This window comes from Pseudophryne corroboree, chromosome 6, assembly GCF_028390025.1.
Source record: "Pseudophryne corroboree isolate aPseCor3 chromosome 6, aPseCor3.hap2, whole genome shotgun sequence".
NCBI lineage: Eukaryota > Metazoa > Chordata > Amphibia > Anura > Myobatrachidae > Pseudophryne > Pseudophryne corroboree.
In genome coordinates, this window is record NC_086449.1 from 517,776,492 (window position 1) to 517,802,798 (window position 26,307).

Consider the following 26,307-nt stretch of genomic DNA (forward strand, 5'->3'; position numbering starts at 1 on the left):
CCTATCCATCCACTCTGGTGTCGGCCCCACAGGGGGCGACATCACATATATCGGCCTCTGTTCTGTCACCATATAAGCCTCCTCATTCAACATGTCGACACAGCCGTACCGACACACCGCAGACACACAGGGAATGCTCTAAACGAGGACAGGACCCACAATAGCCCTTTGGGGGGACAGAGTAAGAGTATGCCAGCACACACCAGAGCGCTATATATATACAGGGACTAACTGAGTTATGTCCCTAATAGCTTTTATATAATATACTGTATACAGTGCCAATTTTAATGCCCCCCCTCTCTTTTCCCTCTTACTGTACTGTAGAATTGCAGGGAAGAGCCAGGGAGCTTCCCTCCAGCCGAGCTGTGAGGGAAAAATGGCGCCAGTGTGCTGAGGAGATAGGCTCCGCCCCTTTTTCGCGGCCTATTCTCCCGTTTTTTATGGAATTCTGGCAGGGGTATTTACCTCATATATAGCCCCTGGGGCCATATATTGAGGTATTTTAGCCAGCCAAGGTGTTTTTATTGCTGCCTCAGGGCGCCCCCCCCAGCGCCCTGCACCCTCAGTGACCGGAGTGTGAAGTGTGTGAGAGGAGCAATGGCGCACAGCTGCAGTGCTGTGCGCTACCTTGGTGAAGACAGAGTCTTCATGCCGCCGATTTTCCGGACCATCTTCTTGCTTCTGGCTCTGTAAGGGGGACGGCGGCGCGGCTCCGGGACCGAACATCAAGGCTGGGCCTGCGGTCGATCCCTCTGGAGCTAATGGTGTCCAGTAGCCTAAGAAGCCCAATCCGGCTGCAAGCAGGCGAGTTCGCTTCTTCCCCCCTTAGTCCCTCGCTGCAGTGAGCCTGTTGCCAGCAGGTCTCACTGAAAATAACAAATTCTAAGACTATAACTTTCTAAGAGCTCAGGAGAGCCCCTAGTGTGCATCCAACCTCGGCCGGGCACGAAATCTAACTGAGGCTTGGAGGAGGGTCATAGTGGGAGGAGCCAGTGCACACCAGGTAGTCTAAGATCTTTCTAGAGTGCTATTCCCCATGGTCCTTACGGAGTTCCCAGCATCCACTAGGACGTTAGAGAAATTTAAAATGGGTTTGACCGAACCGTCCGGTTTCGGGACCACAAACAGGGTTGAGTAATATCCCCTGCCCTGTTGAAGCGGGGGAATCTTGACCACCACCTGTTGAAGATACAATTTATCGATTTCATTTAACACTATCTCCCGTTCTTGAGGAGACGTTGGCAGAGCAGATTTGAAAAACCGGCGAGGAGGCACCTCTTCGAATTCCAGTTTGTAACCTAGGGAAACAATTTCTATTGCCCAGGGATCCACCTGTGAGTGGGCCCAGATGTGGCTGAAAATTCGAAGACGTGCCCCCACTGGGGCGGACTCCCTTAGTGGAGCCCCAGCGTCATGCGGTGGATTTTGCAGAGGCCGGGGAGGACTTCTGTTCCTGGGAACTAGCTGTGTTGTGCAGCTTTTTCCCTCTGCCCTTAGCCCTGGCAAGAAAGGACGATCCACGGCCTTTCTTGTTTCTATTTGATCGAAAGGACTGCATTTGATAATACGGTGCTTTTTTAGGCTGTGAGGGAATATAAGGTAAAAAATTAGATTTGCCTGCCGTAGCAGTGGAGACCAGGTCCGAGAGACCTTCCCCAAACAATTCCTCACCCTTGTAAGGTAAAACCTCCATATGCCTTTTTGAGTCGGCATCACCTGTCCATTGTCAGGTCCAAAGGACTCTTCTAGCCGAGATCGACATAGCATTGATTCTCGAACCCAATAAGACCAATGTCTCTTTGTGCATCTCTCATATATAAGACAGCATCTTTTATATGTCCTAGGGTCAATAGGATGGTATCCTTATCCAGGGTATCAAATTCCGCTGATAAGGTATCTGTCCATGCTGCTACAGCACTACACACCCATGCCGACGCAATAGCCGGTCTGAGTAAGGTACCTGAATGTGTATAAATGGACTTCAGGGTAAACTCCTGCTTGCGATCAGCAGGATCCCTAAGGGTATCCGTATCTTGGGAAGGCAGCGCTACCTTTTTGGATAAGCGTGTCAAAGCTTTGTCCACCCTAGGGGATGATTCCCAACGTATCCTGTCCGTTGGCGGGAAAGGATACGCCATAAGAATCCTTTTGGGAATCTGCAGTTTCTTGTCTGGGGATTCCCAAGCTTTTTCACATAACTCGTTCAGCTCATGTGAGGGGGGAAAATTTATCTCAGTTTTCTTTCCCTTATACATGTGTACCCGCGTGTCAGGGACAGGGGGTTCCTCTGTGATATGCAAAACATCTTTGATTGCAATAATCATATATCGAATACATTTAGCCACCTTTGGCTGTAATTTTGCATCATCATATTCGACACTGGAGTCAGAATCCGTGTCGGTATCCGTGTCAACTATTTGGGATAGTGGGCGCTTTTGGGACCCCGAAGGTCCCTGCGACATAGGTACAGGCATGGGTTGACTCCCTGACTGTTCCCTAGCTTCAGCTTTATCCAATCTTTTGTGCAATAAATTTACATTGGCACTTAAAACATTCCACATATCCATCCAGTCAGGTGTCGGCGCCGTCGACGGCGACACCACATTCATTTGCTCCTCCTCCCTCGAAAAGCCTTCTACCTCAGACATGTCGACACACACGTACCGACACACCACACACTCAGGGAACCCTCTTATCTGAGGACAGTTCCCCCACAAGGCCCTTAGGAGAGACAGAGAGAGAGTATGCCAGCACACACCCAGCGCTATAATAACCCAGGACAAAAACACAATATTTATGTTTACCCAGATAGCGCTTTTATACTCAATTCGCCAATTATGTGCCCCCCCTCTACTTTAAAACCCTCTTGTCACCGTGATCTAATCAGGGGAGAGTCCGGGGAGCTTCCTCTCAGCGGTGCTGTGGAGAAAAAATGGCGCTGGTGAGTGCTGAGGGAGAAGCCCCACCCCCTCGGCGGCGGGCTTCTGTCCCGCTCTAAAATACAAAACTTTGGCGGGGGCTCGTAGGTATATACAGTGGCTGGCTGTATACACCCATCTTTTGCCAGGAGAGGTTTATTTGCTGCCCAGGGCGCCCCCCCCCCCGCGCCCTGCACCCTTACAGTGACACAGTATGTGAGGTGAATGGGAGCAATGGCGCACGGCTGCAGTGCTGTGCGTTACCTCAGTGAAGATCATGAAGTCTTCTGCCGCCTCTGATGTCTTCTAACTTCTCATACTCACGTGGCTTCTACCTTCAGGCTCTGTGAGGAGAACGGCGGCGCGGCTCCGGGACGGACGGCGAGGATGAGACCTGCGTACCGATCCCTCTGGAGCTAATGGTGTCCAGTAGCCTAAGAAGCAGAGCCTTTCAACTCACAGAAGTAGGTCTGCTTCTCTCCCCTCAGTCCCACGATGCAGGGAGTCTGTCAGAAACTCAGGAGAGCCTCTGAAAAGCACCCAGTCTCCTCTGGGCACAGTAATCAACTGAGTTCTGGAGGAGGGGCATAGAGGGAGGAGTCAGTGCACACCCAAATCCTAAAGTCTTTCTTAAAGTGCCCATGTCTCCTGCGGAGCCAGTCTATCCCCATGGTCCTTACGGAGTCCCCAGCATCCTCTAGGACGTAAGAGAAATGTATAATGTGATCCTTTATTTTCCAGTTGTTATGATACATGTTGTTGCACTCTCAGAAGTGAGGTCTGCACTGGTGTGGCGTTTGACACAAATTCATTTCAAGACATCACATCTTGATCAATTTAGCGATGCAAATCTCTATGTTCAGGATATTGGCACTGGGACTAGCTGTGCCTACACCAAAGTGCATGACTAGCAGTAGTGTTATTACTGAAGTCACTGCTTGCCACGTGTAGTTGCAGGGATGTCGGAATACACTTTTTTTTTAATGCTACTTCTATTTTATTTTAAATTTTTTCCACCCAAAAAATCAAACCTCTTATTTCACTGGTAACTGGACACCCTTGCCTACACGCTCCTGTATGTTAACGGAAAAATAAAAACCCTGAGGAAAGTAACATTAGATGGGCAAGTGCAACAAACAATTTTATGCTTACACTGAGACTAATATTGCTACCTTTAGTTATTATAAATAATAAATAAATAATACTCAAACCCTTTAAAAGAAAGAGTTGGTACATTGCGCTGAATGAATTCATAATTGGATGCATTTAAGATGCCGGCTGTCGGGATCCCAGCAGTCGGAATATTGAGGCCAGAATCCCGACACCATTCAAAATGCTGAAAGGGTCACAACAGCTGTCATCCCAAACGTAAGTATAGCAGGCTGGTTAGGGCCGGGGGTGGGGTGTTTTAGGTTAGGTTTAGGGTTAGGCTTTGGGGAGGGGGGATAGGGTTAGGAACCACCAGGGGTGGTTAAGTATAGGCACTAAGGGGGGAGGTTAGGGTTAGGCTGCAGGAAGGGAGGATCAGTGGGTGGGGTAGAGGGGCGAACATACTTACCTAGCCCCAGTCGGGATTTCACACTTTGGAATTCCAGCGTTGGGATTGTGAATGACTGCATTCTGTCCAGCGGTCATTTATACTGATCCCTTCATAATAATCCTAACTAAATGTAAATGTGTTCTTTTCGAACGACCATTGAAGTGTTCATCCTTCTATGCACAGCTCTCATAACAGTGTGCATCAATGTGTATGTCCCTAACATGTAGGGCCAGATGTAATGAAGTCTGAGTTGGCCAGAGCTGTGGGTTCCTGACCGAACTCGGACGTTTAACCCACACCATCATTTAAAAACCATGCCTTGTAAATGATTGCAGCTTGAAAAAAACATTCGAGTTCAGCCGGGAACCCACACCTCCAGCCAACTCGGACTTCATTACATCCGGCCCGTATTGTGTGATTATTCTTGTATCGCATGGTTTAAAATTCAACAGTTTGTGAAATCAATGAGCCTTGAAAAATTATTTACATAACATGTAATAAATACATTTAATACACAGTAAGCAAAGACTTAAGTTTCCCTAGCTGTCTTTATAGACAGTCTCTTTTGTCCAGAAAATATTAAACCTAGAGCCAGCTACAAAGCTCAATTATCAGTTATTTGAGATATTCAGATACTGAAGGCTACTTCCACCCGTATCATGCTGGAAGGAATATTCTATGGTAGGATACAAGCTCAAGGTAACAATGTATACTCATACTGCAGAAACTCGCTGCACTGACTGCTTTCAGACAAAACAATAATCACAGCTGTTATTGCAAAAATGATCATAAGAATCTTCATAAGCACTCATCTTTATGTATACACTTCAAGTGCAATATAGAAAAACCTCTGTATAACTGTCATAGGCACACACACGCACACACTGACTGTGACCATGAAATAAGGTTTCCTACTGATTACTGTAATTCATATCCTTCTATCACTTATCCTATCTTCAGTATAATTAGCTGAGTTGATGGTTGCTTGGGTGCAGCCTAAAAGTACATCAATTTGTTTCTAAGACTATAACATTGGCCAATATATCGTATAGTGTTTCCCCCTGCTTACGACTATATCAGCTCTGGAAACAATGAACTACATGTACATAAGTACATCTGGATAATCTTCGATTGTGTGAAAGAAACCACTGAAGCAGAAAAATCTAAACGTTTCTTCTTTGTCTGCCCATTTATTAAATTTTTGTCTCAAAATGATATGGTCATTAAGTCCTGGATAGAAAGAGGATACCTCATTTTTAAAACTCAGAAACATATTTTGGAACCTAAAATCATCCACTGTAATTCTCTCATGCACGATCTGTTGCCTGAATCACTAGACTATTATAAAGCCAGATGAAGGTGCATATTAAGTAATCATACACAATTTATACCCAGTAAGTGAAATAATATACTGCACCTTTGCGACTTTCCTCCAGTTAAGACAGTCAAAAAAGTAATATGTCCCCCTCTCGTAGGTGTTTGTTTTCATTGTTGGTTCCATTCCGGGTGCCCTGGTTATCCATACCCGCTCTTCTTTGTGGTACCTCCAGTCTCTGTTAAAACTAAAATTAGATGGTAACATAAGACTTACAAGTTTATATTCTTCTGCTGTTGCTAACAGGATCTTACAGCATCCATAGAGATATATATGTACTGTATATAAACTGTATGTGCACTATCCAAAAAGTCAAATGAAAGCTCTATTTAGGAAAAACCTTGCACAGTATCAGGGACTGCATCCCTCTAACTGGGTAACACGCAGGAGTAGACTCATGATTGATTAGGCTGCTGAGGTATCATTCCAAGAAAGGCCTAATAGCAGTGTCAATCACAACTACAGTAATCTATTCTATCAATCTATCACCCTGCATGTTTTAAAAAGATAACTTATTGCTACATAACGCACACAAACAATTTTGTTCCGAGTAATATACTTAACATTAGCACTGTAGGTTGTTTTGTCTTCTTACGGTTGTAAGATACAATGGGGGGTATTCAATTAGTGCCGTTTTTTCAACCAGTCTAAAAAACTGCACTTTTTGCCGTCTTTAGGTCAAATTTATATTCGACCTGTTCAATGGCCATGCCGTTTTTTTGACTGGTCAAAAAATCCTGCACTGGCGAAAACCATGTGTTCTGGCGAATTCGGCGCTGATTTCACAAGTGTTTTCGCCCGTTTTTGGCGCAATTTTCGTCCACGCAGATATAAAAAAAAAGTGAAACTGAATGGGCGGAAATAGATTAAAAAACAAGTGAAAATGGGCGAAATTGAAAACTCTGTCGAATGTGTGACGTTTTTTCGACCATTCGAAAAAACGGCACTTAACTGAATACCCCCCAGTGACTTCTAGGTCAAGCTGGAATATGTCTCTTTTATACAAATTTCCACAATTGCTTAGATGGTGCCATTTACTATCCCAGCATTAATCTATAGCAAAGCAAACAATTTTCGAGGAGTACCAAACGTAGAAGAAATATTTTTCTAAATTCAGATGTGTCCATTGTGGCTCTAGTCGCGCCATACAGCTCCTCTCGGAGCAACGGTCAAGGGTCTTTCTTGTGCAAAGTGTGCATCTTTTTCAAACAAATGAAACAACCAGGAGCGACAAAACTACATTGCTAGCTTGCCCTGATCAATATGATGTGCAAAATTTGTATTTGTGTGCGCCTGCGTCTGAATCGGATGATGATGCCAAGTTTTACTGTGCTTCATCTGGAACTTTGTACATGTTTAAAACAAATTCCCGTGCGGTTAAAGTCACAGCACAGCGTGATGGGAGTAAGATGCTCCCATTAACTCCTGCTGTATGGCCTATGGATGCTACGTGTATGAAGACATATCTGTATTTCTAGCTTCATCCACCCATTAGAATAACAAGGCTCCTTGTCATGACTATCCAAAAGAGGTCTAGCAATAACTACCAATGACTGCTGATCACTTTGGACCCATGGCATTTCTATCAGTGGGAGCACACAATGCTCAATCATTATGCTACACAGTGACATTGCAAATCATGATATCACTGAGGGAAAGGGTTAATTATCTATATTTGTGCACGACTTGTATATTATTATTATTAATAATAAATAAAAATAACTACAAAGAAAAGGTTTATACATACAGCTCTACTGCGGCTAAAAGCTGTAAAACATCCCCGCCATTCATGTAATAGAGATAGAAAAGAAGGTCTTCTCCATATCGGCCAAGTTTTATTGCAGCTAACTGAAAAAAAAAAAACATGTACAGGGTGTAATAACAAACACATTATAGTACAAGCTAAATGTATACACACATATGCTGTATAAAAACATGGATATCATTGCTTTTCAAAATTCCACTTTAATATAATGTTCTGTAACCTACTTTAAATAGCTTTCACTATCATTTGTGGTATAAATAGCAATTGCCATTTGCAATGTGTTATGACATTTCATAGATGCCTCATTGATTGATACAGTAAATGGGACACACTGCACAGTATTGCTACATTATATATTACTGCTAGCTGAATACCAGTGCTTCGCTGCGGAATTTAAAGAATAATGCCAATCTTTGTCAGGTTGCACCTCTGGGCTTCCCCGGATTGATGCTGTCAAAAGGCTGGCGCTGAGGAGAATAATCTGCCTCTGCCCCATCCCGCCTCTGATGCTGCCCTGCTCAGTGCTGTAAATGCTGGGACGACAGGCCAAGCTCCGCCCGCTGTATGTAAAATATGTTAGGTTTGCAGGCTGACTATATGTCAAAGGGCCCTAGGTCTCTTTGCTTAGCTTCGTAGCTAAAGTATGCCTCTGTCCCCACCCGTGGGTGCCTCTATCCTTACCCGTGGGTGTATCTGTGTACATTGCTCAAGGCATTCCAGAGTTATGCCGAGAACTATGGATTTTTACATGTCACTCCCTTCCCATCCCCACCCCTAGGGATGCTAGCGGCGTCTTACCCCCTCAGTATTTTTTTCCAGATTGCCAGTCATGTGAGTACCAAGTTTGGTGTAAATTGCCCCAGGCATTAGAGAGTTATGCTGGAACATACACACATACGTCCATTGTGTGTGTGTGTGTGTGTGTGTGTGTGTGTGTGTGTGTGTGTGTGTGTGTGTGTGTGTGTGTGTGTGTGTATATATATATATATATATATATATATATGAGTATATTTTACATAGAAATAAGTTGCTGCAAGGAATGAGACATTTTAAACGAATACATCCTTGTAGGCTTTGATCTGGAAGGCAGTGATGAATAGCAGTCAAGATTGCAGAACATACAGTTCAGTGGTATGCGGTCAATTTGCCGGCTGTCGAGATCCCGGCGGTCAGGGTACAGATGCTAGAATCCCGACACCTGATGAAGTGCCGGTGATCGAAATCCTGACTGCTGCCCAGAATCCCCACTTAAGTGGTAGTCCATGCCACCACCCAAGGGGGAATAGATTACCGGGCCCAATGCGTGGCGGTATTCCAGCTGTCGGGATTCCTGCATCGGTCTACTGACCGACGGGATCCCAACAGCCGGGATATCATACTGATCCCAGTTCAGCAATAACACTATCACTATGCCTAGGATCGCCTTCATTTGCATTAAGAAATGTACAATTATAACATTGTCAGAAGAAATTACAGTTCTAACACTATCACTAAAAGCCCTTTCACATAGAAAGTCAAATCACCGGTTAAAAAAAAGTCTACCCGGTAATTCGCAGATAAACACAGTTCCTTTTTCTGCATGAAAGGGTCATCCCGGTTCAAATACCCGGGACTTCGACCCAGGAATTTACCAGGTGTGGTATGTTAGGTAGATTAGACTTCGGACGACAGTGTCTAGGTTGACCACTATTGGTCGAGAGTAAGCAGATCGATATGGTTTCTAGATCGACATGTACTAGGTTGACATGTAAGGGCAACATGAGTTTTTCACTTTTTTTAGTTTTCTCCATACAGTGACCGGGAACCCCAATTAGTGCACCGTTTCCCCTCGCATGTCGAGTGAAAGGCAAGGTTACCGTTCCCAAATGTAGTCCACGTGGTTCGTAAAGTATGAAAAAGTAAAAAAAAAAAAAAAAACACTGGTGTCGACCTTTTGTCATGTCGACCTAGAGTCCCTGTCGACCAATAGTGGTCGACCTAGACAGTGTCGACCTAAAGACCGGATTCCGAATTTACCAGGGTCGGAGACCTGGGAATTTCGACCTGGGTTGACCCTTTCATACAGACAAACTACCGGTGTTGATCTGCAAATTACCAGGAAGAAATTCTTGACCTGGTAATTTGTTTTTTCTTTGTGAGAGGGAGGTCAAGTAGGGACCAGCAAAATGACCCAGCACTCAAATGCCGGGTAAAAGCTGTGATTCTCAGACATTTGTATGAAATGGGTATTAGTAGCAGCACCTGGGCAGAGAACCATCAAAAACATAGGAATGTTTCATGCCCTTCTTACATCTACAAACTGAAACACTGGGCAATCATACAGCCAAGCCCCATGGGAACAAAATCCCATTATTTTTTCTCAAAATGCAGACCCCATCGTCAGTAGAACGAATCGGGAGCCCAGGACACTCACCTTATCCCTAATGTGAATGTTTGTTAAGTACTCAGAAGGAACATGGAAATCTAGAAAGAAAAAAGCAAAGATCACGTTATTATTTAAACCCATAGATCAGGGCTGGGGAACCTTTTTTCTACCAAGGGCCATTTGGATATTTATAAAATCCTTCGGAGGCCGTACAAAAATTATCAACTTAAAAATTAGCCTGCCCCTATTAGATATGACCACTAGAAGCGCCGCTTACACACACACATTAAAAGAAATAAAAAACACAATACTCACCAGCCACACTCCTGCTTCTGGACCCTTGCCCTCTGCACTATGGGAGAGACGTCATGACATCTCTACCATAGCACCGCACAGGCACACACGCACACTGCCAGAGCCGGAACCCGGAGCTCAGGAGTGAGTGCCTGCCTCCGGCTGCTGCTGAGGGGAAGAAGCCGGGCGCCCACTAGTAACAAAATTTCAGTGGGCGCCCGGCATCTACCTTGGTTAGGTGAGCCTGGGAGGGCCAGAACAAGTGGCTTTGCGGGCCTTATACGGCCCGCGGGCCTGAGGTTCCCCACCCCTGCCATAGATGCTGGGTTATCATTCATTTAAAAAAAAACATATTTCCTTTTACTATTTTTGTAGTTTGCATTAAATACAATTAGAAAAGTAAAATAAAAAAGCACCTAAAATATATTTTTTAAATTAAGACAGAGTGCAAGTAATTAATTTGCTGTTTTCTGCAATAGAGCAAAAATGACATACCAATATCTTGTGGTCGACAAGGTGACGATGCCCATGGTGATGCAAATTTTGGATACAGATTTCTGGATGTAAAATAGAAGTACTACTTTAGGCAGAAAAAAAAGCTGACAATACCAACAGTGATTTTGGCATAAGAGTCAGACAGTGGCCACAGTCTATACCATATCAAGGCCCTAAATCTGTCATTAATTGACATTACAAAAGGAAGATTAAATGCAGCACTACTGAAAGTATCATACAGTATCAACCTGATGCACAAGCAACAGCATCTGCATCCTTCGGATACTCTGTCAGGCCTGGCCAACCTGTGGTTCTCCAGCTGTTGTGAAACTACACATCCCAGCATGTCCTGCCACAGCATTAGTATTCCCTAATAGCAAAACTGTGGCAGAGCATGCTGAGTCTTGTAGTTTCACAACAGCTGGAGAGCCACAGGATGGCCAGGCCCGCTCTATGTTTTCCATTCCTACTGAAACATAGCCAAGGAAAGGTAACATGTACATAACAGAGTCTACAGCAATTTTGCTTCAGCCAATTCTAATAAACTATAAATACTTACTTTGCAATCCAGCTTCTAGTTTGGTGAAGCTTTTAATACAAAATCTTCCCAACAATGTATCCCCACACGCTGGCACAGCCATCTGCGACTGCATTTTAATGAATAAGTGTTTTCCTTTCCTGCATTTATTGTGCACACTGCATACCTCCCACCTGGTAGGCTACTCTAGCATGACCCTCAACAGGAAACTGTAGCACAACTTGTTCAAAAATTGCACATTCAAATTAAGAGCATAAAATAGAGCATTTCAGGCTAACAAAACAAAAATCATCAAAAATCCTCTTCACTGAGCCCCATATTAATGTTGTAGCAATAACGCAGGTGAGCAAAAAAAATGAAAATCTATATACCAAATGGCACACACAGCGGCATGTTACATCATCACCAGGGACAATTATGCACTATGAGCTGAGCTGCTGTAGAAAGCACGGTAATGTCTTTTCCTGCATACTTCTTTTCTTAGGGTAAACCTAAGCTTAGACTGCAATGTAGTGATCTGAGAAAGTATGTGAATCACTGAATCTATCACATACGCAGCGACTATACTACATTTAAAACCATAAGAAAGCTCTGTAAATATACTAATAGGAAACCACACTGATTTATGACTAAATGAATCACAAGCTGATCACCATTAAAAAAATTATATTTTTACATTTAAAAGGCAAAACTATTACAAGAAATATGTAATTCATGATCATTTAATAAAAATATAATTCAACTGCAAAATTTTATTCAAATTGTCTTGGAAAGAACGAACATAAAAAATATGTAATAAAACCAACTTGCTCCAAAGGAAATCTTTCATAAGTACTAATGTCTCGTGGAGTCTAAAAAGCACATTTAATTAAAGATGACTATGCCTGCGAGCACTCTAACAGGATAATTATAGTTTTACTTCTAACCCCTGGTTATATCTGACAAAACATTTTCACTCCCCAACTGCATAAACACAACACAGAGGTACAGACACAGTAATACACTTACTCTGGAGAGTTGAGGTTGAGGCCTAGTGTCGTCAAGTCACTTCCTAATGCAAGATGTACCATCCCTGGATCTGTTTCAGCTGCCCTGATGAACGTTAACAAACCAATCATGCCAAACTGATCTGTCACCATGCCTTGAGGAATGTTGGTAACGCGGCCTGGACAAAAGACAAGAATAAATGGCAATGGCAATAATTATTAAAAGCGTTGAATTCCCCATGTTATACATTTTTTCTGACAGCTGAACACTCCAGAAATCATGGATAAGGCTACAAATTAAGAAATATGCATTGTGTTCTAGACAATATTTAGAATGCAAGAAAAAGATCAAAGTGCATAGTATAAAATACAGGTTGAGTCTCCCATATCCAAAATGCTTGGGAACAGCTGTTTTGGATTTCAGATTTTTCTGTATTTTGAAATATTTGCTTACCATAATAAGAGATCTTTGGGCTGAGACCAAAGTCTAAACATAAAATACATTAAAGTTCCATATATACTTTCTGCACATAGCCTGAAGGTAATTTTATACAATATGTTTGATAATTGTGTGCATTAATAGGAGAGTTATAGTAGACTTACCATTGTTAACTTTTTCTGCGAGGTACATTGGGTTCCACAGGAAAACATTGGGGTGTAGAGTGGATCTTGATCCAGAGGCACCAACAGGCTAAAGCTTTAGGATGTCCCAGGATGCATTGGGTCCTTCTATATAACCCCCGCCTCCAGGCACTAAGAGCTCAAATTCGTTAACCAGTCCAATGCAGGAGCAGGCAAGAGAGAAGGCAAATGTTAGTCACATAGAACCATATTCTCATGACAGGAGAAGGTACCAGCGGCTAATGCCATACAACCCAAAGAAGCTAGGTGAGTCAGGGTGGGCGCCCTGTGAAACCCAATGTAACTCGCAGAAAGAAAGAGTTAACTATGGTAAGTCTACCATAACCCTCCCTTTTTGCAGCAGGTTACATTGGTTTCCACAGGGAAACATTGAGGGATGTCTTAAAGCAGTTACTCAACGGAGAAGACGCGCCTTAGTGGATGTGAGAATCCGGCGTCCAAAGAAGGCATCCTGGGAGGCGAAGGTATCAAAGGCATAGAACCTAAGAAATGTGTTCACTGAGGACCACGTAGCCTCCTTGCACAATTGTTCAGCAGACACGCTACGTGGGGCCGCCCAGGAAGGTCCAAAAGACTGGGTAGAATGGGCTTTAATAGCAGAAGGAGATGGGAGTCCAGCCTGCGCATAAACTTTTGCAATCACCATTCTAATCCATCTGGCCAAGGTTTGCTTATTCGCAGGCCAGCCACGTTTGTGGAAACCAAACTGGACAAAAAGGGCATCTGACCTCCTGATGGAAGCAGTTCTCTCCACATTGATTCGGAGAACCCTAACCACATCCAAAGAACACTCTTCGGAAGACAAATCCGAAGAGATAAAGGCCGGGACCACAATCTCTTGGTTAAAGGTGAAATGAAGACACCACCTTAGGTAAATAACCGGGGCGAGTTTGTAGGAATGCCCGGTCACTGTGAAATATCAAAAAAGGGTGGATGACAGGACAGAGCGCCCAAGTACGACACCCGTCTTGCAGATGCAATAGCCAGCAAGAACAGGACCTTGGCTGTGAGCTATTTAAGGTCCACCGATTCAAGAGGTTCAAATGAAGACTCTTGCATGGCATTTAGCACAACAGCCAGATCCCATGGAGCCACAGGAGGGACATAGGGAGGCTGAATCCTCAGGACACCCTGAGTGAATGTATGAACGTCAGGGACGCAATTTTTCTCTGAAACAATACTGACAAGGCAGCTATATGAAATTTGAGGGAGGCCAGACGAAGGCCTAAGTCCAGGCCTCGTTGCAGAAAATACCTACCGGTAAATCCTTTTCTCGTAGTCCATAAGGGATATTGGGGAACTAGTACGATGGGGTATAGATGGGGTCCAAAGGAGCCAGTGCACTTTAAATTTCTTCATCTGGGTGTGCTGGCTCCTCCCCTCTATACCTCCTCCCACAGGCTGTTATAGGTAAAAACGTGCCCGAAGGAGAAAGGACATATATGAGAGAAGGAACATGATAACGAGGTGGTGAGATTCACATACCAGCACACCACTAACCTAAAACAACCAGCAATGTCTGGTAACAACAACAGCTGAACAGGTAACTATAGAACAAGAACCTGCAGAAAAGTCAACGCACTGAGGCGGGCGCCCAATATCCCTTATGGACTACAAGAAAAGGATTTACCAGTATGTATTAAAATCCTATTTTCTCTAGCATCCATATGGAATATTGGGGGAAACTAGTACGATGGGGACGTCCCAAAGCTTCAGGAACGGACGGGAACATGCGGAGACGGCTGCAGCACCGCTTGTCCAAACTGGGTATCCTATTTGGCCAGGGTATCAAACTTGTAGAACTTCACAAATGTGTTCTTCCCCGAACAGGTAGCAGCTTGGCATAGTTGCAAGGCCGAGACTCCACGGGCAGCCGCTCAGGAAGAACCCACTGATCTTGTAGAGTGGGCCGTCAGAGACTTAGGAACAGGTAAGGCTGCCGACACATAGGCCTGTTGGATAGTAAGCCTAATCCATCGAGCAATGGACTGCTTTGAAGCAGGGCAACCCTTTTTCTGCGCATTATAGAGCACGAACAAGGAATCCGTTTTTTAGACCCGAGCAGTGCATTTGACATAGATCTTCAAGGCACGCACCGCATCCAATGCCTCCGGAGGAGCAGAAGCGTCAGAACTGGACGAAATCACAATAGGTTGATTCAGGTGAAACGCGGAGACAACCTTCGGCAAGAACTGCTGTCTAGTCCGGAGCTCCGCTCTGTCCTCGTAAAAGACCAAGTATGGACTTTTACACGATAAGGCCCCCAATTCAGATACGCGTTGAGCAGAAGCCAGGGCCAGTAACATCACCGTCTTCCACGTGAGGTACTTGTCTTCTACAGTCATCAAAAGGCCCAAACCAGGAGGACCGTAGAAATTCCAACATAACATCCAAATTCCAGGGTGCCGTTGGTGGCACAAAGGGAGGTTGTATGTGGAGTACCCCTTGCAAGAAGGTCTGAACTTTTGGCAACACAGCCAATGTCTTCTGGAACAAAATTGAGAGAGCTGAAATCTGGACCTTAAATGGAACCCAGACATAAGCCCTTATCCACACCAGCCTGCAGGAAACTTAGTAAACGTCCCAAGTGAAACTCTGCAGGCAGATATGTGCATTCCTCGCACCAAGAGACATATCTTCTCCAGATATGATGATAGTGTTTTGACATCACAGGTTTCCTGGCCTGAACCATGGTTGCAATAACTTTCTTGGAAAGGCTCTTGTGAGCTAGGATGTTCCACTCAACCTCCATGCCGTCAAACGAAGCCGCCGTAAGTCCGGGTAGACGAACAGTCCTTGTTGAAGAAGATCTCTTCCGAGTGGTAGAGGACAAGAGTCTTCGACGAACATATCCAGAAGATCCGCATACCACGTCCTCCGAGGCCAATCCGGGGCAATTAGAATTGCCTCAACACCTTGATCCCTGATACGCTTTAGCACCCTTGGGAGCAATGGGATCGGAGGAAACAGGTAGACCAGCCGGTACGGCCAAGAAGACGCCAGTGCGTCCACTGCCCTCGCCTGAGGGTCCCTGGTCCATGAGCAATACCAGGAAGTATCTTGTTGAGATGAGAAGCCATGATGTCTATCTGTGGGCAACCCCACCGGTCAATGATCTGCTGGAACACCAGATAGTGGAGCCGCCACTTCCCTGGGTGGAGATCGTGACGACTCAGGAAGTCCGCCTCCCAGTTGTCCACACCTGGAATGAAGATTGCGCACATGGATCTTGCATTTCTTTCCACCCAGAGGAGTATCTTTGACACCTCTCGCATGCAGGCTCTGCTTTTTGTCCCTCCCTGTCGATTGATATACGCCACTGCCGTGACGTTGTCAAACTGTACCTGGATCGCTTGATCCTGGAGCAGAAGAGAGGCCTGAAGCAGAGCATTGTAGATCGCCCGAAGTTCCAGAATGTTGATTGGAAGGAGGCTTTTGTGGGCTGATCACCTGTCCTGGAACTGCACCCCTTGGGCTACAGCTCCTCGTCCTCTCAGACTCTCATCCGTCTTGAGAAGGGTCCAATCCTGAATCCCGAAACTCCTGCCTTCCAGGAGGTTAGAGAACTGTAGCTACCACAGGAGGGAAATCCTGGCCTGAGGTGACAGCTGATTCATCCGGTGCATCTGGAGATGTGATCCGGACCACTTGCTCAGGAGATCCAACTGAAACGTTCTGGCATGGAACCGCCCATACTGGATCACCTCGTATGAGGCAACCATCTTTCCTAACAATCTTATGCAAAGATGTACGGACACTCAAGTGGGACGGAGCACCATGCAGACTATCTCCTGAAGTGTTTTCGCCTTGTCCTCTGGTAGAAACACCTTCTGAGCCACAGTTTCCAGCAACATCCCCTGTAAGTTGAGGATCCACTCATGGTCGGACAGAAGACGTATGGTGTGGTCGATACGGAGCAGCAAAAGCTCCCTGGATCTTGCCTTTATCAGAAGATCGTCCAGATAAGGAACCACATTGACTCCCTGGACCCGGAGTTGAAGCATCATCTCCACCATCACCTTCATGAAGACCCTCGGGGCTGCAGACAGGCCGAAGGGCAGGGCCTGCTATTGGAAGTGATCATCCAGCAGGGCAAACTGCAGGTACGCCTGATGAGGAGGCCAAATCGGAATGTGGAGATAGGCGTCGTTGATAGCCAAGGAGACCATAAATTCCTGTTCTTCCAGGACCGCAATCACTGCCCGCAGGGATTCCATTTTGAACTTGAACACCCCCAAATAAGGATTCAAGTATTTTAGCTTCAGAATGGGCCTGACCAAACCGTCCGGCTTCGGCACCACCAACAGGTTTGAGTAAAACCCCTTGCCGCGTTGCAGTAGTGGGATTGGAACAATGACGTGGGACTGGACCAACTTTCGGATAGCCTGTTTCAACGCAACTTGCATATCCTCCAAAGCTGGTAAGCTTCATTTGAAAAATCGTTCGGGGGATGGGGGGGAAATGAGTACTGTCAAACTCCAGCTTCTAGCCCTGAGAAACGACCTCTCTGACCCAGGCATCTTGACAGGAGGTCTCCCAGACGTGGCTGAAGTGACACAGTCAGACTCCGACCTCGAGGTCCCCTCAGGGTGGGTGGGCACCGTCATGCTGAGGCCTTAGTGAAAGCAGAACTGGTGGACTGTTCCTGAGAACTGGTACTTGCAGGTTTTCTGGACTTAGCTCTGGTGCCTCTAGCCGCATTGGAGGCACCTCTGGCCTTTGATCGAAATGTGCGAGATCTAAAGTACTGGACAGACGGCCAAGGATAGAAGCGTCTCGCCGGCGAGGCACCAGAGAGGAGAAACGTGGATTTCCCAGCCGTAACTTTGGTAATCCATGTATCCAGTTCAACCCCAAAAAGCCATTCACCAGAAAAGGGGAGGGATTCCACATTACGCTTGGATTCTGCATCCGCAATCCACTGACGCAACCACAAGGCCCTGCGCACTGACACTGCCATGGCAGACGTCTGAGCATTAATGTTCCCACCCCAGGGAGTTCCTCACAAAATTTTCTACCTTCAGGGGCAAAAGGGAAAGTGCGCAAAAACTTTTTAAACACGTGGAATTTTTTGTCTGGATTTTTCCAGGCCTGTTTGAATAAGTCATCTAACTCTGGAGAATCAGGGAAAGTGACATTGGGCTTGTTTTGGACAAAGAAAAATGACTGCTGTGATGCAGCGTCCTCTAGAGGGAGCTTTAACACATCCCTTATAGCCAAAATGAGGGGTACAATACCCTGAGTAGAATCGGGATCCCCACTAATGGGATCCAGGTCATCCCCATCATCTGAATTATCATCTGAATCTGATAGCAGAGCAGGTAAACCACGCTTCTGTGGCCCTGCATGAGAGAGGGGGTCTGTGCATCTGCCCTAGCAGCTAAATCTGCAACAGGTTGTTGCAGTTGTTGAGTCTTCTGCACATTAGCAGTGAGCTGGGAAGACATATCTGGTCCTTGATCCGAAGACCGGAACCATGTGATTATGTCGAGACGCCCATGAGGTCTACGTTCGGCAAGCCCCACCTGTCCACTGGGAGTTGAGAGACTGGATGAAGACTCCACTCTCCGGCATGCACATCCTGGCGACTGAGGAAGTCCGCTTTCCAGTTCAGGACACCCGGAATGAACACTGCCGATATGGCTGGCAGACGGCGTTCCGCCCAACAAAGGATTTTTGATACTTCCATCACTGCCATGCGGCTCTGAGTGCCGCCTTGATGATTTATGTATGCCACCATGGTGGCTTTGTCTGATCGTACTTGAACAGGCCTGTTCTGTACTAGAAGCAGTGCCCTCAGTTCTAGGATGTTTATCGGGAGGAATGATTCCTTCTTGGTCCAGCGACCCTGAAAAGAGTGTTGCTCCATCCCCTCAGACTGGCGTCCGTTGTCAACAGGACCCAGTCGGGGATCCAGAAGGGACAGCGCCTGCTTAATTGCTGGTCCTGGAGCCACCAGGTAACCGACAGATGAACCTCCGGAGTCAAAGAAATCATGTGAAATTTGATCCGATGTTGTAGGCTGTACCACTTGGAAAGTATTAAGCTCTGTAGTGGGCGGGCATGAAATTGAGCGTACTCTACTATGTCGAAGGTCAACACCATCAGGCAAAGTACTTGCATCGCCAAGTGTATTGACACTCTGGGGCAACGAATGAAGGGTCTTATCCTGTACTGAAACTTCAGGACTTTTTCTGGAGACAGAAACAGTCTCCAACTGTGCGTGTCCAGGAGTGCCTCCAGGTGCACCATGCGCTGAGCTGGGACCAGGGAGGACTTCTTCCAATTGATAAGCCACCCGTGGGCTTGCAGGAAGGTTAACGTCAGTTGCAGATGACTGAGGAGGACTTCGTGGGAATCTGCCAGAACCAGCAGGTCGTTCAAATACGGGAGGATTCTGACTCCCTGGCGACGGAGATGGGCCGTCATCACAACCATGATCTTGGTAAAGATCCGAGGAGCCGTAGCCAGTCCAAATGGCAGAGCCTGGAATTGGTAGTGAAGGTCGCCAATAGCATACCGCAGGAACTGCTGATGCGACATGGCAATAGGAATATGCAGATATGCATTCTGTATATCCAGGGATACCATATAGTCTCCGGGATCCATAGCCAGTACAATGGAGCGCAGTGTTTCCATATGGAACCTGGGCATGCTCACAAACTTGTTCAGTGATTTAAGGTTTAGAATAGGCAGGAAGGACCCATTGGGTTTCGGGACCAGAAACAGGGTCGAGTAATAACCTCTGCCTCTCTGGGACTGAGGTACTGGCACAACCACTCCTGTACTCAGAAGAGATCTCACCAGAGTTTATAGAGCTTGCACCTTCAACGGATCCGAAAGGAGGGCCATAGCGCAGAACTGGCGAGGGGGACGTCTCTTGAACGAGATAGCGTACCCGTGAGAGACAACTTCCAGTACCCATGTGTCTGAAGTGGTCTTTAACTAGACCTGGGCAAACTGTAGAAATCGTCCTCCCACCCTGGGATCCCCCAGAGGGAAGCCTGCCCCGTCACGCGGCAGGCTTGTCATGTTTTGAAGCAGGCTGACGGGCTGCCCAGGATTGTTTTGCCTTGGGCTTTGTGGTTTTGGAAGCACGAGATTGTCTCGGGTATGCCTGACATCTTGCTATCCCTTGAGGCCGAAAGGAACGAAAAGTGGTACCTATTGCCTTCTGTGCAGAAGGATTAGTAGTGGGGAGAAAGGCCGTGTTAGTGGCTGCTAATTCAGACACTATTTTATTTAGGTCTTCCCCAAACAAAATGTCCCCAGTGAAGGGGAGTACTTCCAAGGTCATTTTGGAGTCCAGGTCCACTTTCCATGACCTCAACCACAGTATGTGGCGAGCGAGGACAGTCGTGGTTGACGCCTTGGTTGCCAACACACCCGCCTCAGAGGACGCCTCCTGAACGTAATAGGAGGTGGTGGTAATGTGAGACAGGTATTTTCTGGCAGTGTCCAATATATACTCGAGCAGCTCTTCCTCTAATGCCTGAACCCACGCCTCAATACCTTTTGCAGCCCAGGAGGCAGCTATAGTGGATCTATGAATGGCTCCAGTAAGGGAGTGTATAGATTTCAGGCATCCCTCCGCATGCTTATCTGTCGGTTCCTTCAGTGAGGTGACAGTGGTGACAGGCAGAGTGGACGAGAACACAAGGCGGGTGACGTGAGAATCCACCGGCGGTGGAGTCTCCCATTGGTTACATAACTTTACAGGGGGAGAATAGCGAGCCAAGGCCCGTTTTGGCAAAGGGAATTTCTTCCCTGGATTACACCAGGGCTCCCGTCTGATATCCATAAGATGAGCAGAATGGGGTAATACAGTTTTAACCACCTGCTGTTTAAACTTATCAGTTTTCTTTGCCACAGTAGTGGAATCCTCGTTTGAAGGATATGCTTAATAGTAGCCACTAAGTCACGGACATCAATCTGCAAGGTAGAATCCTCATCAGTAACACAGGATTCAGTGTCTGACAGGACCGTATGATGCACCCTCCTCTTCAGATGAGACATCAGAGAGGTTTGCGGATTGTGAGGAGGAAGCAGCCCGCTTAGAGGACCCAGAGACACGGGAGTGACCTGGTGTAGATTTCTGTATAACCAGAGACTGATTTAATTGCTGCAGTTGGTTAGACAAATTTACCGCCCAAGGTGGATTAACCATAGGGACAATATGTGGTGGCAGTGGCACCGGTGGTCCCATAGGGGGCAATAGGCGTTCCACCAGAGTACCCAGTAGGTTGGTGAACGCAGCCCAGAGTGACTCCAGTGTAGATGCAGGAGCTGCGGACTGACTGGGAGGTGTATGACAATTAGTACACAGACCATCATATAACACTTCCCCTCTGGTAAATCCTTGGACCATGCTCTGCATGATGCAAGAGCTTCCACTGATGTACTGCCCTTTCTGTTAGACATTATGGGGGCCATTCTGACCTGATCGCTCGCTGCAGTTCTTCGCAGCGCAGCGCATGGCTGACAGCAGGCGGCTGTCACCGCCTAGCGATCGCCTCTGCCTGATTGACAGGCAGAGGCGGTCGCTGGACGGGAGGGGACAGCACGATGGCGTTTGGCCGCCGTTTTGTGGGCGCGGTCCGGCCAACGCAAGTGTGGCCGGACCGTGCTGGGGCGGTCCGCTGAGGCTGTGTGACGTCACACGCAGCGACAAGTAACTCCCGGCCAGAAGCAGGAGCTGCACTGGCCGAAAGGTACTCTTCAAGTACAAAAGCATATCTGGTGTGCGATGCTTTTGTACTTGTGCGGGCGTGACATGGCCTGACATGCGGGGCGTACTAGCCCTGGGCTGGGCGTCCCCCCGCATGTCAGTGTAAGTGATCGTAGCTGTGCTAAATTTAGCACAGCTACGATCAGGTCGAAATGACCCCCTATGTGAGAATGCAACAACAGAGCAACTTAGGGGGTAATTCAGACCTGATCGCTGCTGTGCGGGCATCGGTGCATAGCGACGGAATGGTGCGAAAAAATGGATCGCACGGGCGATCGCTAGGTGAATGATAGGAAGAGGCCGTTTGTGGGTGGCAACTGACCGTTTTAAAGGAGTGTCCGGAAAAACGCAGGCGGACTCAGGCGTTTGGAGGGAGGGTGTCTTATGTCAGCTCCGGCCCCGAACACCAGCAATCCATCGCAGCGGCAGAGTAAGTCTTCGGCTGAGCAGAGACTGCACAAACTGATGTTTGTGCAGCTCTGCTACAAATGCGAATGCACACCTGCATAGGCAATTTCCCTCCCCCTGTGGGCAGCGACTGCCTGATCGCAGGGCTGCAAAAAACGCACCCTAGCGATCAGGTCTGAATTACCCCCCTAGTACGATAAAGCCAGAATAAGTACAGTACCTCCAAAAAAATCCGGCATTATGTGACTGAATACACAGCAGAATATACGTATTGAATCAATACTGTGTAGCACTATATTATGAAACCCAGACGCACCTAGGGGCTAATTCAAATCGGATCGCTGCTATGCGTTTTCGCACAGCGGACGATCAGGTCTGAACTGCGCATGCGCAAGCGCCGCAGTCTGTGGGCGAATGCCAGAGATGCTTTCAGCATCTCACCCCAGCGATCGCCTCTGTCTGAATAACAGTCAGAGATGTTCGCTGGGCAGGCCACCATTTTGGGGGCATGGTCCGGGTAACGCAGGCGTGCCCGGACCGTGCGGGGGGAGGGGCGGGCCCCGGCGGCTGCGTGACGTCAAAGGCAGTTGCTGCGACCCAGAGAGCGACTGGTAGCTTCCTGCCAGCACGCAGGAGCTGCGCTGTTAGGGAGCTATTCTTCAGGTAGAAAAGCATCACCGCCGTGCGATGCTTTTGAACCCGTGCGGCTGGGGGTGGGCCAGACATGCGGGGCGGACTAGCCCTGTGCTGGGCGTCCCCCCGCATGTTAGGGTGGCTGATTGTAGCTGTGCAAAATCTGAATTAGGCCCTTAGTCTCTTAGGGTACAAAATATAGTGACAGTTATATCTGGGAAACACAGAGTGAAACCACACAGCAGATACAGGAGGATATATCAGAATACTCATACAATATATTCTGTAACAGGTACAGTCTTTCTCAACTAACGCTGTCTGTGGCAAGACATGTAGGATAATCAAGTGTTTGTAAAGTCTCAGTGCTGTGTAGAGGCGGCTTTACAAGGGAGACCTTGCCCTGCAATCCCGGAGACCAGCAGCAGCTATGCTCAGAAGATGGTGCCCAGCGTCTCAGTCAGGGAATCAGGTAGAGTGTGAGGCAGCTCCATGGCGGGAAATCTGCGAGGAGATGGCACCCAGGGCCGGGGGAGGGGCTACAGGTCAAGCACCGGCTCCCCTATGCTGGACTTCAACCTCAGGTACTGTGAGCCTTATTAAATGGGGTGTTAGTACACCCGACCTGTACTCAGTGGTCCAGTGGGGTCCCTGCCGAGTGACCATGCCAGCACCACAACCCGTCTCCCTAGGTCGCAGACAGAGTGCGATTTAATGGCAGGTCCCGTCTGGGGTACCCTCTCACCTCCTCCCCGTAGCAGCCACGTGATCCAGGACAGCGGTCTGCGACTGTGTGCCTAAGTCGGGACGTCTGCGCCGCAAGTACCTGGGAACCAGGCCGCGGGAGTATGCAACGCCGATTGGGAGGTGATGGAGCTGCAGCACTGAATAGTCACACAGACATACAGTGCTGACAGCCCAGCCAAGATAGGAAATTTCTTTAGAAAAAGTTTTTCAGGGCTGCCCAATGCAGCCCTCCTGTTAGGTGACCTGCTGCTGCAGGCACCAACTCGAAACCGAGCTCTCAGTGCCTGGAGGCGGGGTTATAGAGGAGGCCCAAATGCATCCTGGGACAGCCTAAAGCTTTAGCCTGTTAGTGCCTCTGGATCAAGATCCACTATACACCCCGATGTTTCCCTGTGTAAATCAATGTAACCTGCTGCAGAAATAAAGTTTGTGTACACTGAACCATCACAAAGCAAATGAGTCACTTTCTCAGTTTTGTTCAAAATATCCATGTTTCAGAATATCCAATATTTTTGAGTTTTGGATATGGGAGAGTCACAGATAAAACAGTGCCGAGGACCGCGCTTCTTGCCTCACTTGATATAATAAGCTGCTTTGGAGGAATAAGAGGATTCCACTTTCCTCTCAATATAAACAAATACAAAAAACAAGGTACCTCCCAGCGCTAATGTAATCAAGTGTAATGTTGACTCACACCACCAATCTATTAATGGTATCTACCAATAATCATACAGACCGGATGAAGATTCAGTATATTTTTTTATTGATTTAAAAAACCAAGGATGATCATCTATTAAATGAACTTTCAAACAAATAAAACTAAAAAGTGATTCCTAATACCGGTATACTGTAACATAGACATAACATACACACATATAACATAAATAGGCTAGTGATACGCTTGTTAGCGATTTACTCACTCTCCTGGCCTTTTGGTATTCCAAAAATTGTAAAAATACCACTCCAGCACTAAGTCCAGTTGCTGGAGGTCTGTACTTGAGAGTCTCCTTATAGTGTCTTTGATACTTTGATTCTATTTATAAAAGCTCTATAGAAGAACTGACTTTTTAGTAATACAAGAGAGTACTAAAGACACTATAAGGAGACTCTCAAGTACAGACCTCCAGCAACTGGACTTAGTGCTGGAGTGGTATTTTTACAATTTTTGGAATACCAAAAGGCCAGGAGAGTGAGTAAATCGCTAACAAGCGTATCACTAGCCTATTTATGTTATATGTGTGTATGTTATGTCTATGTTACAGTATACCGGTATTCGGAATCACTTTTTAGTTTTATTTGTTTGAAAGTTCATTTAATAGATGATCATCCTTGGTTTTTTAAATCAATAAAAAAATATACTGAATCTTCATCCGGTCTGTATGATTATTGGTAGATACCATTAATAGATTGGTGGTGTGAGTCAACATTACACTTGATTACATTAGCGCTGGGAGGTACCTTGTTTTTTGTATGGGAGAGTCAGCCTGTACTCAATCTGACAGACAACTTGTCTGCCCAATAAACATTACTGCCAAAGTCTAATGGCAATATCTAACAGCTCTAACTTTAACATACGTTTCAGAGTACCTAAACTTAAGGTGCATACACACTGAGCGATTTTCACTGTGCCCAGCGATGTTCACAAGGTGAACCACTTTCCACAGTAGGAGACTATGGAAAGTGGTTCACTCGGCTGTTAAAAACAGCCCGACGGAAGGTGGCGGGCCAGCAAAGATGCAGGAGCGAGCATCAGTGCTCATCGCCTGGCCACACACACTGGTCGAGTCTGAGCTCAAAGTAGCTCAAAACGCCAAAAGTGAGCTACTTTAAACTCAAAATCAGCTAGTGTGTATGGGCCTTTACAATACAGGGGATGTAGCAATTTCCTTGGATTAAAAAAATGAAGTCACAAAGCAACATAAATGCCTCAGTGATGTCAATTTATAATTAGTCCGAATATAGGTACCGTCCTCAAAATGGCTACTGCCAAAAAAAAAAAAAAGCTGATAACTCATTTTAGTGTTATTGTAACAATTAAAATTCCTGATCAACACATAGCTTTGTGCAAGGGAAACAAAATCTAATTATTCCAAATGCCAATTAGAAGAGTCTCTTATAAAGACTCTCAAGTTAGTTGTGAACGGTTAGACATTTGCTCCAAGTGGTAGAAAAAATTATATTTATTTTCCCATTTTTAACCATCATTCATAACATTTTTATTTTTTTGAATTCTTTATAGTTTAAAAAGTATTTTTTTAAATATTGCATTATGCACATCTGCAGACCCAATCTCCTCCTCAACAACTGAGGGGGTGGGGGGGGGGGGAGAAGAGACACAGTTTGGCGGCTGCATGTGATCTGGCCATGCCAGTTATGCAGTTAAAGGATCTTCCTGGCTGACACTGAACTTATAAGATAAGAAAATGTTGGTGATCCTTGTTTAAAATGGTTTCTGAATAAAGAGAACCAGTACTGCTAAGATCAATTACTGCAGAACTTGGATAATAGCTAAAGAATAAATAAACAAAAATAAAAAAGTAGAAGTGGATCTACTAATAACTGAACATTTGATTAGGATGGAAAAGAAAACAATCTGCACTAATGATGTTACTACAGGAATAAACTAGTGAGTTCTGGCATTATCACGTCAATGTTCATTAGGAGAACGGGTGTGGTTCATAGGGTCGACGGTGTCTAGGTCGACCACTATTGGTCGACAGTAACTATGTCGACACCTAAGATAGGTCGACACAAGCATTAGGTCGACATGACAAAAGGTTGACATATGTTTTTTTTTTTAAATGTTGGTGTCATTTTCTTCGTAGTGTGGCCGGGAACCCCAATTAGTGCACCGTGTCTGTTCACCATACTTCGGG

General features: G+C 46.2%; 1 protein-coding gene across 6 annotated transcripts in view; it reads right to left on the reverse strand.

Moving 5' to 3' along the window:
• Positions 1-26,307, reverse strand: part of CNOT2 (CCR4-NOT transcription complex subunit 2) — a 234,323-nt gene that overhangs the window by 56,052 nt on the left and 151,964 nt on the right. For all 6 annotated transcript variants that reach the window (XM_063927475.1, XM_063927472.1, XM_063927471.1 and 3 more), the window contains 5 exons: positions 12,299-12,455; positions 10,753-10,814; positions 10,012-10,061; positions 7,581-7,681; positions 5,876-6,020 (listed from right to left, as the gene is read on the reverse strand). In XM_063927475.1, the coding sequence (XP_063783545.1) occupies positions 5,876-6,020; positions 7,581-7,681; positions 10,012-10,061; positions 10,753-10,814; positions 12,299-12,455 (515 nt within the window). The remainder of the gene's footprint in view (positions 1-5,875; positions 6,021-7,580; positions 7,682-10,011; positions 10,062-10,752; positions 10,815-12,298; positions 12,456-26,307) is intronic.